This window comes from Ranitomeya imitator, chromosome 2 (assembly GCF_032444005.1).
Source record: "Ranitomeya imitator isolate aRanImi1 chromosome 2, aRanImi1.pri, whole genome shotgun sequence".
Classification (NCBI taxonomy): domain Eukaryota; kingdom Metazoa; phylum Chordata; class Amphibia; order Anura; family Dendrobatidae; genus Ranitomeya; species Ranitomeya imitator.
Genome location: NC_091283.1, coordinates 406,419,477 through 406,434,376, shown reverse-complemented (window position 1 = coordinate 406,434,376; position 14,900 = coordinate 406,419,477). Strand labels below are relative to the sequence as shown.

Below are 14,900 nucleotides of genomic sequence, written 5' to 3'. Positions count from 1 at the left end.
AAGCGAAAAACGAAAACGCAAAACCGAAAAAAGCTCCGGGGGTGAAAGGGTTAAAGTATGCAGTGAAGTGAATACAATTTACATCAATATCAAAACAGTACAATTTCATATCTGTTATTCCATATTTACAGTTGGTACGGAAAGTATTCAGATCCCTTTAAATTTTTCACTCTTCGTTTCATTGCAGCCATTTTGTAAATTCAAAAAAGTTCATTTTTTCTCATGAATGTACACTCTGCACCCCATCTTGACTGAAAAAAATAGAAATGTAGAAATTCTTGCAAATATTTTAGAAAGGAAAAACTGAAATATCACATGGTCATAAGTATTCAGCCCCTTTGCTCAGTATTGAGTAGAAGCACCTTTTGAGCTAGTACAGCCATGAGTCTTCTTGGGAATGATGCAACAAGTTTTTCACACCTGGATTTGGGGATCCTCTGCTATTCTTCCTTGCAGATCCTCTGCAGTTCCATCAGGTTGGATGATGAACGTTGGTGGACAGCCATTTTCAGGTCTCTCCAGAGATGCTCAATTGGGTTTAGGTCAGGGCTCTGGCTGGGCCAGTCAAGAATGGTCACAGAGTTGTTCTGAAGCCACTCCTTTGTTATTTTAGCTGTGTGCTTAGGGTCATTGTCTTGTTGGAAGGTGAACCTTCGGCCAAGTCTGAGGTCCAGAGCACTCTGGAAGAGGTTTTCATCCAGGCTCTCTCTGTACTTGGCCGCATTCATGTTTCCTTCAATTGCAACCAGTCGTCCTGTCCCTGCAGCTGAAAAACACCCCCACAGCATGATGCTGCCACCACCATGTTTCACTGTTGGGATTGTATTGGGCAGGTGATGAGCAGTGCCTGGTTTTCTCCACACATACCTCTTAGAATTATCACCAAAAAGTTCTATCTTCGTCTCATCAGACCACATAATCTTATTTGTCATTGTCTGGGAATCCTTCATGTGTTTTTTAGCAAACTCTATGCGGGCTTTCATATGTCTTGCACTGAGGAGAGTCTCCCGTTGGGCCATTCTGCCATAAAGGCCCGACTGGTGGAGGACAGCAGTGATAGTTGACTTTGTGGAACTTTCCCCCATATCCCTACTGCATCTCTGGAGCTCAGCAACAGTGATCTTGGGGTTCTTCTTTACCTCTCTCAGCAAGGCTCTTCTCCCACGATTGCACAGTTTGGCTGGACTGCCAGGTCTAGGAAGACTTCTGGTGGTCCCAAACTTTTTCCATTTAAGGATTATGGAGGCCATTGTGCTCTTAGGAACCTTGAGTACTGGAGAAATTCTTTTGTAACCTTGGCCAGATCTGTACCTTGCCACAATTCTGTCACTGAGTTCCTTGGTCAGTTCTTTTGACCTCATGATTCTCATTTGGTCTGACATGCTCTGTGAGTTCTTATATAGACAGGTGTGTGCCTTTCCAAATCAAGTCCTATCAGTTTAATTAAACACAGCTGGACTCCATTGAAGGAGTAGAACCATCTCAAGGAGGATCACAAAGAAGTGGACAGCATGTGACTTAAATATGAGTGTCTGAGCACAGGGTCTGAATACTTATGACCATGTGATATTTCAGTTTTTCTCTTATAATAAATTTGCAAACATTTCTACATTTCTGTTTTTTTTGAGTCAAGATGGGGTGCAGAGTGTACATTAATGAGAAAAAAATGAATACTTTCATTTTCCGTCCCCACTATATATAACTATTATTATGATAGATATCATCCAACATATTGGGATGGTAATTTAAGTACATCGACCTCACCCAAAAAACCCACATATATATGAATATCACTAGATATCACTTTCGCAGAAGCAAGAATCAAAGGGATGTAATAAATAATCCAGCACATGTCAGCATATGTCCAAAGCTAGAAAACATCAATGCATTATTAATGGTGCCGTTTTACAAATCAGTAAGCCCCAAAGAAGAGTAATTCATTGAAAGACACCCTGCCTAGAAGAGCTTACAGGCTGTGCAACAGGATAAATCCAGCACTTACAATACTGATCCTGTACTGATCCTGAGTTACATCCTGTATTATACTCCAGAGCTGCACTCACTATTCTGCTGGTGCAGTCACTGTGTACATACATTACATTACTTATCCTGTACTGATCCTGAGTTACATCCTGTATTATACTCCAGAGCTGCACTCACTATTCTGCTGGTGCAGTCACTATGTACATACATTACATTACTTATCCTGTACTGATCCTGAGTTACATCCTGTATTATACTCCAGAGCTGCACTCACTATTCTGCTGATGCAGTCACTGTGTACATACATTACATTACTTATCCTGTACTGATCCTGAGTTACCTCCTGTATGATACTCCAGAGCTGCACTCACTATTCTGCTGATGCAGTCACAGCGTACATACATTACATTACTGATCATAGAATCCTAGAATGTTAGAGTTGGAAGGTACCTCCAGGGTCATCGTGTCCAACCCCCTGCAAAATGCAGGATTCACGAAACCATCTCAGACAGATGTCTGTCCAGTCTCTGTTTGAAGACTTCCATTGAATCCGAACATGCCACCTCTCTTGGCAGCCTGTTCCACTCATTGATCACCCTCACTGTACTGATCTTGTACTGATCCTGAGTTGCAATCTTTATTATACTCCAGAGCTGCACTCACTATTCTGCTGGTGCAGTCACTGTGTACATACATTACTTATCCTGTACTGATCCTGAGTTACATCCTGTATTATACCCCAGAGCTGCACTCACTATTCTGCTGGTGCACTCACTGTGTACATACATTACGCTCATTATTCTGCAGTCAAGCTTTGTGCACCTTCTGTATACGAATGACTGGGGACTCATTGCAACTGGCAAGTTGCTGCAACCACAAAAGTTGAAAAAGTTTGGCTTTTTTTGCAACTTGTTACTGTGGCAGCAACTTCCGGGTTAAAATACGACCCCATCATTCAATATTACCCTATCACGTTGCAGCAATATAGCTCTATATTTGATGAGTGGGTTTCAAATTGCATGTGCAGCTTCAGCCTAACTTTTTAGTCGATTTAGAGTCTTCTAAACAATATGGTTTGACCTCCACCGACCACATGTAATCTGTGGGTATGCCTAGCTATAGGTGTTTGAATTTTCTGCAGTGCCTCTGCAGGAGAATTGAGGAATTACAGTTTTCATTTATTTCAAATGGTTGTGAGTTCTGTTTAGTCCTAATTAATGGACATTTTCTGTAAATCCCAGAAGTAACATGGAGCCTTATACTGTATATACAGGCGAGTATGGACTGAAGAGGCAGCCTTTTTTCTTCCTGAAGCCATCTTACTGGTCAAAGAAGAGGAGAAACTATGGCGTTCTCAGCGAGAGCTTCTTTAGCGCAAATGCAGACCTGAGTGATATCGCAGAACCTGTAGCCTTAGGATTACAAGGGAAAGTAGCCATCAGGTAAATTACTGTGAAGATGTTTCCTGACATCGATCACTGGCGGTCCGACCTGTGGCACCACCACCAATCCTAACAATTAACATATAGTGAGCACTTGTCTCTGTATTCTCCAGAGCTGCATTCAAGCTATTCTTCATGTCATTACATTTCACTTTCTCTGCATCTTGAAAAGTGTGTCGTCCAAAAATAATAATAATATTAAAAAAACAATAACATGACCGTTTACTTCTAAAAACAGCAACATCCAGTGGTGCGGCCTCGATAATCCCCATCTAGGTGAGCTGCCTCGGTGGCCCTATCCAGTGGTGCGGCCTCAATAGTCCCCATCTAGGTGAGCTGCCTCGGTGGCCCTATCCAGTGGTGCAGCCTCGATAATCCCCATCTAGGTGAGCTGCCTCGGTGGCCCTATCCAGTGGTGCGGCCTCAATAGTCCCCATCTAGGTGAGCTGCCTCGGTGGCCCTATCCAACGGTGTGGCCTCAATAGTCCCCATCTAGGTGAGCTGCCTCGGTGGTCCTATCCAGCTGTGCGGCCTCAATGGTCCCCATCTAGGTGAGCTGCCTTAGTGGCCCTATCCTGTGGTGCGGCCTCGATAGTCCCCATCTAGGTGAGCTGCCTCAGTGGCCCTATCCAGCGGTGCGACCTCGATAGTCCCCATATAGGTGAGCTGCCTCAGTGGCCCTATCCAGTGGTGCGGTCTCGATAGTCCCCATCTAGCTGAGCTGCCTTAGTGGCCCTATCTACTGGTGCGGCCTCGATAGTCCCCATCTAGGTAAGCTGCCTTAGTGGCCCTATCCAGTGGTGCGGCCTCGATAGTCCCCATCTAGCTGAGCTGCCTTAGTGGCCCTATCTAGTGGTGCGGCCTTGATAGTCCCCATCTAGCTGAGCTGCCTTAGTGGCCCTATCCAGTGGTGCGGCCTCGATAGTCCCCATCTAGCTGAGCTGCCTTAGTGGTCCTATCCAGTGGTGGGGCCTCGATAGTCCCCATCTAGCTGAGCTGCCTTAGTGGCCCTATCCAGTGGTGCGGCCTCGGTGGTTCCCATCTAACTGAGCTGCCTCAGTGGACCCCATCCAGGGGTGCTGTGTCAGTGGTCCCCATCCAGTGGTGCGTCTTCAGTGGTCCCCATCCAGCGGAGCTGCCTCGGTGGTTCCCATCCAGCAGTAATGCCTCGGTTGTCCCCACCCAGTTGTGCTGCATCGATGGTCCCTGCTGGTTCTGACCTTAGCAGTGATGGTGGCATGTACGGCATGTGACCTCAGAGGCTAACAATTGGTTGCAGCGGTCACTTGAATGGTGTACAGCACATAATTGCTGCAGACAGTAGAGAGAAACTGGCAGGGGACCCCTGCTAAATTTCTAAAAAAAAAAAAAAACTATAAACTTTTTTTTTTCTGCAACTTTGTACTGCTTATTTAATTTTTTACATTTTCATTATTTTTTTTCCTCTAGAATTAAAAATATTCATAAATCTTTTAAGAAAGAAAATCAGCAGGTGGAAGCTTTACAAGGTGAGACACGTCATCTCTGTGATGTCAACGACGCACCCGACTTCGACACATGCATTGCACCCTTGGGACGCAGGGGAAACAGTTGGCGTTTCCGTTCACTGACAGCAAGCAGAAAGATTTAAAAACGACAAAGAGCAAATATGTGCAGACGTATTGCCTTACGCAATCGTTAATAGCTTTTCTGTACACCAGTGCATACTAATAATGAGCTGTTGTACTGAGGGGACAGGGCACCATTTAGGGACACTCCACTAATACCGATTTCTTACACTAGGGTTAACCTTGGATATATACGAAGGACAGATCACCGCGCTGCTCGGCCACAGCGGCACCGGGAAGACAACACTGATGAATATTTTATGCGGGCTCTGCCCTCCATCGGAAGGTGAGACGTTCAGCTCTTTCAGGATTACTGCAGCATGATGCAGTATCGCTCTCGTGGTGGAGGAGGAGAGCGTCTGTGTTCAGCCTGACATCCGCTCCTCTTCTCTTATATATATAGATCACAGCTGCCTGCAGATTTCACTGCAAGTCTACAGTGATCTGCATTTGCTTTCTTTTAAAAAACCCACAGAATCTTAAGGTACCGTCACACTCAGCGACTTTAGAACAATAACGATAGCGATCCGTGACGTTGCAGCATCCTGGATAGCGATATCGTTATGTTTGACACGCAGCAGCGATCAGGATCCTGCTGTGACATCGCTGGTCAGAGCTAGAAGGCCAGAACTTTATTTCGTCGCTGGATCACCCGCTGACATCGCTGAATCGGCGTGTGTGACGCCGATCCAGCGATGTGTTCACTGGTAACCAGGGTAAACATTGGGTTACTATGCGCAGTGCCACGCTTAGTAACCCGATATTTACCCTGGTTACCATTGTAAATGTAAAAAAAAAAACACTACATACTTACATTCCGGTGTCTGTCGCGTCCCCCGGTTTCAGCTTCCCTGCACTGTGTCAGCGCCGGCCGGCCGGCCGTAAAGCAGAGCACAGCGGTGACGTCACCGCTCTGCTTTACGGCTGGCGATTACACAGTGCAGGGAAGCTGACGCCGGGGGACACGACAGACACTGGAATGTAAGTATGTAGTGTTTTTTTTTTTTTTACATTTACAATGGTAACCAGGGTAAACATCGGGTTACTAAGCGCGGCCCTGCTCTTAGTAACCCGATGTTTACCCTGGTTACCTGGGGACTTCGGCATCGTTGGTCGCTGGAGAGCTGTCTGTGTAACAGCTCTCCAGCGACCAAACAGCGACGCTGCAGCGATCGGCATCGTTGTCTATATCGCTGCAGCGTCGCTTAATGTGACGGTACCTTTAGTTAGTGACTATTCACACCAGACATACGCATGTACCACTGTATAGACATCCATTGGTGTCTCTCTCCCGTGTTCACAAAAGTGTACCTTGAGCTTTGGTTTTTGTGCATTAATCTCCTGTACGAAATAGCTAAGTCGACAGCACTATTCCATACACTAGCGTGATGTGTGCTGGACGGACACTTTAGCCTCGGTAATCGGGAGAAATCCCTCTCTGGTAGCCTTCATTGGAAGATATAAGAAACCATGGGTGTATGCTGCACAATGGTTTCCTGTGTCCGCCAATGAAGGAAGGAATTTTTGCTACTTACTGTAAAATCCCTTTCTCATGTACCCCAATGAAGTATAGGAGAAAGGTATGTAAAGGTAAGTACCCAAAAAATTACAAAAATGTTTTCTCAGTTTTCATTGGAGTACACAGGAATGCATCTCTGCAGCAGCATACACCCATAGTTTCCTATGTGGCCCAACGAAGGTTATAAGAAAGGGATTTTATAGTGAGTACCAAAAATCCTATTTTCTCAGTGGCTTCATTGGGGGACACAGGAAACCATAGCAGCATCAGCATACACCCATAGTTTCCTGTGTGTCCCAATGAAGGTTATAATAATAATCTTTATTTTTATATAGCGCTAACATATTCCGCAACGCCTTACAGTTTGCACACATTATCATCACTGTCCCCAATGGGGCTCACACTCTAAGTTCCCTATCAGTATGTCTTTGTAATTACAAGAAAGGGATTTTATAGTGAGTACCAAAAATCCTATTTTTTCAATCGCTTCATTGGGGGATACAGGAAGCCATAGCAGCATCAGCATACACCAGTTGTTTCCTGTGTGCCCCAATGAACGTTGTAAGAAAGGGATTTTACAGTAAGTACCAAAAATCCTCTTATCAGTCACTTTATTAGGGGACACAGGAAACCATAGCAGCATCATACACCCATGGATTCCTGGGTACCTCTAAGAAGGCTAGGGGAAAGGGATTTTACAGTAAGTACCAAAAATCCTCTTTTCTTAGTCGCTTCATGTTTGGACAGAGGAAAACATGGAAGCAACATGCACACATGATTTCCAGTGTACCCCAATGAAGGTTACAAGAAAGGGATTTTACTGTAAGTGCCAAAAATTCTCTTTTTCCGGTCTCTTCATTGGAGGACACAGGTATATACCAGTTATTTCCTGTGTCCTTCATTGAAGCGACTAAGAAAAATGACTCTATTCAGACTGTAACGATCCCATTATCTCCCCCTTGTAGGCATAGCTTCCATTTATGGGCACAAAGTTACCGACATGGATGAGATCCTGGACATCAGGAAGGTGATCGGGGTCTGCCAGCAGTGCGATATCCATTTTGATGTTCTCACGGTGGAGGAGAATCTGTCCATCTTCTCCTCTCTGAAGGGCATAAGCCACACTACCAAGGAGCAGGAGGTAACGAGGGGCTTATAACGAGACCTGTAGAATTACACGGCCATAGCTTAGATTTTCTTAACCAAATATCCACATTTATTAACCCCTTCCTTATCAGGCAGTTCTTTTTTTTTTTGTTTCTTTTGCCTTCCCTTTTTTCAAGAGCCATAACTATTTTTTTATTATTATTTTTCCCCTACATAGCTATATTTTTTTTGGTAACAAGGAGGGGGTGATACAAATTTTTATATGCTTTTTTTTAATAGAACAGCTACAATACTAAACACCTCAATACATTAGTACTGCCATATGAAGCAAAATTAATACTTTTATATGAAGCTCAGCCTAAGACCGCACCACTGTTAACACCACGCACCGGCACTTCAGTGGTTAATCAGGTGCTGGCTGTATAAGACAGCCGGCACCCACTTTATACGGTAGTAACTCGGTACCTGAGCCCACTGTGTGCACACGACATAGGAGGTAGATGTACGTCCTGTGGCGAGAAGGGGTTAAAGGAGTCTTACTGTACTAATGACATTGACATCCGAAATTTTACACTTTAGATTAATAAGGTTCTTCATGATCTGGATATGGAAGCAGTGAAGCACAACCAAGTGAAGAGACTCAACGCAGGGCAGAGGAGAAAGCTGGCCGTGGCCATTGCTATTTTGGGTAACCCCAAGGTAATGTGCAGACATTCATTAATATTTCATCACTGGTTATCGATCTGCTTCATACCGCACCTCACATTATTTCATCAATGCCTCTAAATATAGAGAACGGCCACAAGTTCTGTGTCTTCCTGACATAGAGGTATTACAGGAAGAGTCATCCTGAAAAGATAAGGAACCACATACACGATGCAGGTCATACTGCAGACACTGAGCAGGCTGGAAATCCTGGCAGATTTCAGCTATATAGTCTGTATAGGTAAAAATATAATTCTGCAGTACATGGGATGTAACCCAGAATCAGTACAGGATAACTAATGTATGTACACAGTGACTGCATCATCAGAATAATGAGTGCAGCTCTGGGGTATAATACAGGATGTAACTCAGGATCAGTACATGATAGGTAATGTAATGTATGTACTGTTGTGAATTCTGTTGTCGGGCTCCCTCCTGTGGTCATGAATGGTACTTCGTCTGGTTCTGTCCATGGACTTCCTCTGGTGGGTGTTCCTGAGTTTCACAGGTGACGAGGTTAATTCGTTAGCTGCTGCTCTATTTAACTCCACTTAGATCTTTGCTCCATGCCACCTGTCAATGTTCCAGTATTGGTCTGTTCACTCCTGGATCGTTCTTGTGACCTGTCTTCCCATCAGAAGCTAAGTTCCAGCTTGTATTTCTTTGGTTTGCTATTTTTCTGTCCAGCTTGCTATTTAATTTGTTGTCTTGCTTGCTGGAAGCTCTGGGACGCAGAGGGAGCGCCTCCGCACCGTGAGTCGGTGCGGAGGGTCTTTTTGCGCCCTCTGCGTGGTCTTTTTGTAGGTTTTTGTGCTGACCGCAAATTAACCTTTCCTATCCTCGGTCTGTTCAGTAAGTCGGGCCTCACTTTGCTAAATCTATTTCATCTCTGTGTTTGTATTTTCATCTTTACTCACAGTCATATGTGGGGGGCTGCCTTTTCCTTTGGGGAATTTCTCTGAGGCAAGGTAGGCTTTATTTTTCTATCTTCAGGGCTAGCTACTTTCTTAGGCTGTGCCGAGTTGCATAGGGAGCGTTAGGCGCAATCCACGGCTATTTCTAGTGTGTTTGATAGGTTTAGGGATTGCGGTCAGCAGAGTTCCCACGTCCCAGAGCTCGTCCTTATTATCAGTAACTATCAGGTCATTCCGTGCGCTCTTAACCACCAGGTCCATTATTGTCCTGACCACCAGGTCATAACAATGTACACAGTGACTGCACCAGCAGAATAGTGAGTGCAGCTCTGGAGTATAATACAGGATGTAACTCGGGATCAGTACAGGATAAGTAATGTAATGTATGTACACAGTGACTGCACCAGCAGAATAGTGAGTGCAGCTCTGGAGTAAAGGATGTAACTCGGGATCAGTACAGGATAAGTAATGTAATGTATGTATGCAGTGACTGCACCAGCAGAATAGTGAGTGCAGCTCTGGGGTATAATACAGGATGTAACTCAGGATCAGTACAGGATAAGTAATGTAATGTATGTACACAGTGACTGCACCAGCAGAATAGTGAGTGCAGCTCTGGAGTATAATACAGGATGTAACTCAGGTTCAGTACAGGATCAGTAATGTAATGTATGTACACAGTGACTGCACCAGCAGAATAGTGAATGCAGCTCTGGGGTATAATACAGGATGTAACTCAGGATCAGTACAGGATAAGTAATGTATGTACACAGTGACTGCACCAGCAGAATAGTGAGTGCAGCTCTGGAGTATAATACAGGATGTAACTCAGGATCAGTACAGGATAGGTAATGTAATATAATATATGTACACAGTGACTGCACCAGCAGAATAGTGAGTGCAGCTCTGGAGTATAATACAGGATGTAACTCAGGATCAGTACAGGATAAGTAATGTAATATATGTACACAGTGACTACACCAGCAGAATAGTGAGTGCAGCTCTGGAGTATAATACAGGATGTAACTCAGGATCAGTACAGGATAAGTAATGTAATATATGTACACAGTGACTACACCAGCAGAATAGTGAGTGCAGCTCTGGGGTATAATACAGGAGGTAATTTAGGATCAGTACAGGATAAGTAATGTATGTACACAGTGACTGCACCAGCAGAATAGTGAGTGCAGCTCTGGAGTAAAGGATGTAACTCGGGATCAGTACAGGATAAGTAATGTAATGTATGTATGCAGTGACTGCACCAGCAGAATAGTGAGTGCAGCTCTGGGGTATATTACAGGATGTAGCTAAGGATCAGTACAGGATAAGTAATGTAATGTACAGTATGTACACAGTGACTCCACCAGCAGAATAGTGAGTGCAGCTCTGGAGTATAATACAGGATGCAACTCAGGATCAGTACAAGATCAGTAATGTAATGTATGTACACAGTGACTGCACCAGCAGAAGAGTGAGTGCAGCTCTGGGGTATAATACAGGATGTAACTCAGGATCAGTACAGGATCAGTAATGTAATGTATGTACACAGTGACTGCACCAGCAGAATAGTGAGTGCAGCTCTGGAGTATAATGCAGGATGTAGCTCAGGATCAGTACAGGATAAGTAATGTATGTACACAGTGACTGCACCAGCAGAATAGTGAGCGCAGCTCTGGAGTATAATGCAGGAGGTAACTCAGGATCAGTACAGGATAAGTAATGTAATGTATGTACACAGTGACTGCACCAGCAGAATAGTGAGTGCAGCTCTGTAGTATAATACAGGAGGTAACTTAGGATAAGGTGTATAAACCACATCCTGTTGTATTTTGGACAGATCAGTAATGACAGGGCCGGGAGCAGTCACTCTCCCTTCTTGTACTTTGGGCTTGAGAGCTTTCTTGCTTCCTGCAGGTGCTTCTTCTGGATGAGCCCACTGCCGGCATGGACTCATGTTCACGTTATACTGTGTGGAATGTACTGAAAAAGAGGAAAACCAACAGCGTGATCGTGTTTAGCACCCATTGTATGGAGGAAGCAGACATCCTGGCAGGTAGGCAAGCGGCCCATAGTTCCATTAAAGAAGACATCACAGGAGTAGTCCAAGCTCTATGATATTTATGACCTATCCAGGGATACATTATCAATATCATATCAATGGGAGTGTGACAGCCAGCACCCCTCCATCAATCAGCTGCACCCTTTATAAAGAATACGTAAGTGTGTTTTATGCAGGTGGACACCATTCATTTATCAGGCTGCACTATTATACCACAGGCATCGACGTCTTTGGGTGCTGATTTTTCTCCATAGAAGTCAACAGGCTCATGTGATTTAAATGTTCCAAATTTAGTTTTTCAATTCTCTGGCTTAGATTTCTTGCATTCTGATTACGACTTGTCAGATATATTGTAATGGTAGGAGGATGGTGCATGTCTGCACTCTTCCCGGGTAATTCCATGGTCTGCGGAGCCAAGCTCAGCACTGTTTTCATCTGCGTTCATCATGCTGCCAGCATCTACAATTACTTCTGGGCATGAACGCCATCAGATACATCCTCACTACGTCTCCATCAGTGTCCGATTATAGGAGGTTATTAGTATCACTTACATGTCAGCGCTGCATCTTCAGCCCGCTCTCTCTTTTCTAGTATGTCTAGTAAAGGTACCTTAACACTGAGTGACGCTGCAGCGATACCGACAACGATCCGGATCGCTGCAGCGTCGCTGTTTGGTCGCTGGAGAGCTGTCACACAGACAGCTCTCCAGCGACCAACGATGCCGGTAACCAGGGTAAACATTGGGTTACTAAGCGCAGGGCCGCGCTTAGTAACCCGATGTTTACCCTGGTTACCATCCTAAAAGTAAAAAAAAAAAACGCTTCATACTTACCTTCCGCTGTCTGTCCTCGGCGCTCTGCTTCTCTGTACTGACTGTGAGCACAGTGCCCGGAAATCACAGCGGTGACGTCACCGCTCTGCTTTCCGGCCGCTGTGCTCACAGTGAGTGCAGGAAAGCAGAGCGCCAGGGACAGACAGCGGAAGGTAAGTATGAAGTGTTTGTTTTTTTTACTTTTAGGATGGTAACCAGGGTAAACATCGGGTTACTAAGTGCAGCCCTGCGCTTAGTAACCCGATGTTTACCCTGGTTACCAGCGAAGACATCGCTGAATCGGTGTCACACACGCCGATTCAGCGATGTCAGCGGGAGAGCCAGCGACCAAATAAAGTTCTGGCCTTCTAGCCCCGACCAACGACATCAAAGCAGAATTCTGATCGCTGCTGCGTGTCAAACTGAACGATATCGCTAGCCAGGACGCTGCAACGTCACGGATCGCTAGCGATATCGTTTAGCGTGAAGGTACCTTGAGGTAAGGCTGCACATTAGGGGGTCCGATCTGCGACCGAGAACCTCACAGAGCGTCCTTTCAATCTGATTATCAAGTGTTTGCATAATCTCCTGCTGATAAAACACTGATTGTATTGAAACAGGAAAGCACAGCCTAGTAAGTGACACATTGCTGGAATCAGGGTCTATGACCTTTACATCATGCCGTTCTCAGATTACATAGAAAAAACCTTTTGACAAATAACATTTAAAGGCAAAAATAAGGAGCATTTTTTAATTTGCTCAAAAGTCATTGATGACGTGCGTCGTTTTGAAGAATTTGACACAAAATACGTTCAACAAATGGCACAAGACAAAAAAAAGAAAAGTGAAATAATGCAAGTGTGTTAAAAAGTTTTAAAACTTTTCGAGAAACATATGTAAAACTTGAAAAGTTATTAAACGCCAGCTTTCCTTTCAGCTATTTTCCACAGTTATCAGTCATGTAACACGTCTTTCGCGACATAAGAATCTGTATAGGAATAAAGCATAACAACCACGGATATAGTGAAGCCATAATATCATTGCCTTATGTGTTGGATATCATTTGTGATATGTTAAACATTTCGCTAATCTTATGAGTTACTGTTTCACACGCTTCCCGCATATATCCGCCTGTTATTAGTATCAGCAGAACTGCACCTTACAATTATCGCCACTTCCCTCTAATTATACCCTGACTCGCGTATCATTATATCACATTACTCCCACGTAGACCCCCGTTGTTACCTGTTTCCAGTAATTCCTATCACTGTAATAAGAGAAAACATGTCATTTCCTCATCATAGAGGCTAGTGGATGAATGAATATGCATCTATACCGCTATAGAATTTCTGCACAACCTTTTGCAGACTTCCAAATGACTGATTTTAAGGGCCCCTTTCCACTTGTGAGAAAAAAAAACGGTCCGTAATCTGGACCGAAAAAACGGATGTAACGTATGCGATTGTCATGCGTTTGTGATGCGAGTTCAATGCGATTTTTTTAATCGCACCATCCGTTTTTACATCCGTATGACATCCGTATGCAATCCGTTTTTTTTCTCTGCAACTATTTTTATACAGTCATTTACAGGACTCTTTACAGTGTTCTATGCCACAGAATGGTAAGGTATCCGTAAAAAACGGATGGAATACGGATGGTCCGTATTCCATGCGTTTTTTTTCTCGCACCCATTGACTTGCATTGGCGAGTCTCGTCGGAGACCCGCAGCAAATCGCAGCATGCTGCGTTTTTTTTCTCAGCCGACCCAGATTTTTCTCAGTCCGATTTCGGCTGAGAAAAAAAACGCAAATGAAAAGACACCTATTAAATAACATTGGTCCGAGTTCAAGCCGATTTTTTTATCGGATTGCACTCGTCCGTTTTCCTCGCAAGTGGAAATGAGCCCTAAGAGTTATTTCCATCTTCAGAAGTAGGTATTGTCGGGTAGTACTTGTAAATGCAAGCCTTTCCTGAGATATTAACACTTTTCTTTTGTTTACAGCTTGTTGCCTTGGAGATCGACCATCACTGCTGGGCAGTAGAACATATGCAGCCTTTACAAGCTCTTTTAGCTTTTGTTCTGCAGCTCCTCAGGATAACCCAAATGTGTTGTTGCCTTTTAACATTCAGCACAGTGCTCACAAGTCAGACAAGTCAGCGGCGGTGGTCGGTCTCCTAGGCAACTAGCTGTAAACTTCTAAAAGGTGCTAACTCAAGAATGGTTGCAAATTTAAAAAAATAGCTCTATCCAACAATATCCATCTATGAAGTTAGGAATTAACATCTTTGCGACTATATAATGTAAATAAATTCATATTGGCTCAGCGGATGTTTGGAACGGGCTCAGGAGCCATGCTAGAAAACTAGCGCCTGCCTCTAACATCAGTGACTTCCTTTGATTAGGGTCATGAACAAGTTCATGGTGTGCTTCCTTGTGCCCTCAGCCGTGAGGACGTAGAAAGGACCCAAGAGTTGTTAGTACACTGCTATTATGGCACATTAGGGTTCTCCATACACAGAAGAGTCTGAACTTGATCCTGGTGGGGCAAGCCGTCTATATTATGTGTATGGTGACCACCTGACCAGAGCCCTACGAGCCTCCTCCTTCCTGCCGGGATCCTTGGTGACTTTTCTAATTAGCCAGCAAATCACAAGAGGCATTGGGGACAGGTAAGAGCAGATTTGCATGGCTCTGGTCTAGTAGCCACAGACTACTGACGTGACTGCTGGACCAGAATCCTGCAAATCTTCTT

At 44.3% G+C, this 14,900-nt stretch overlaps 1 protein-coding gene across 1 annotated transcript in view; it reads left to right on the top strand.

The window, feature by feature from the left end:
• ABCA5 (ATP binding cassette subfamily A member 5) overlaps positions 1-14,900 on the top strand; it is a 240,305-nt gene that overhangs the window by 147,866 nt on the left and 77,539 nt on the right. The window contains exons 10-15 of the mRNA XM_069750700.1: positions 3,257-3,425; positions 4,875-4,933; positions 5,208-5,318; positions 7,517-7,692; positions 8,238-8,357; positions 11,192-11,330. Of these exons, the coding sequence (XP_069606801.1) occupies positions 3,257-3,425; positions 4,875-4,933; positions 5,208-5,318; positions 7,517-7,692; positions 8,238-8,357; positions 11,192-11,330 (774 nt within the window). The remainder of the gene's footprint in view (positions 1-3,256; positions 3,426-4,874; positions 4,934-5,207; positions 5,319-7,516; positions 7,693-8,237; positions 8,358-11,191; positions 11,331-14,900) is intronic.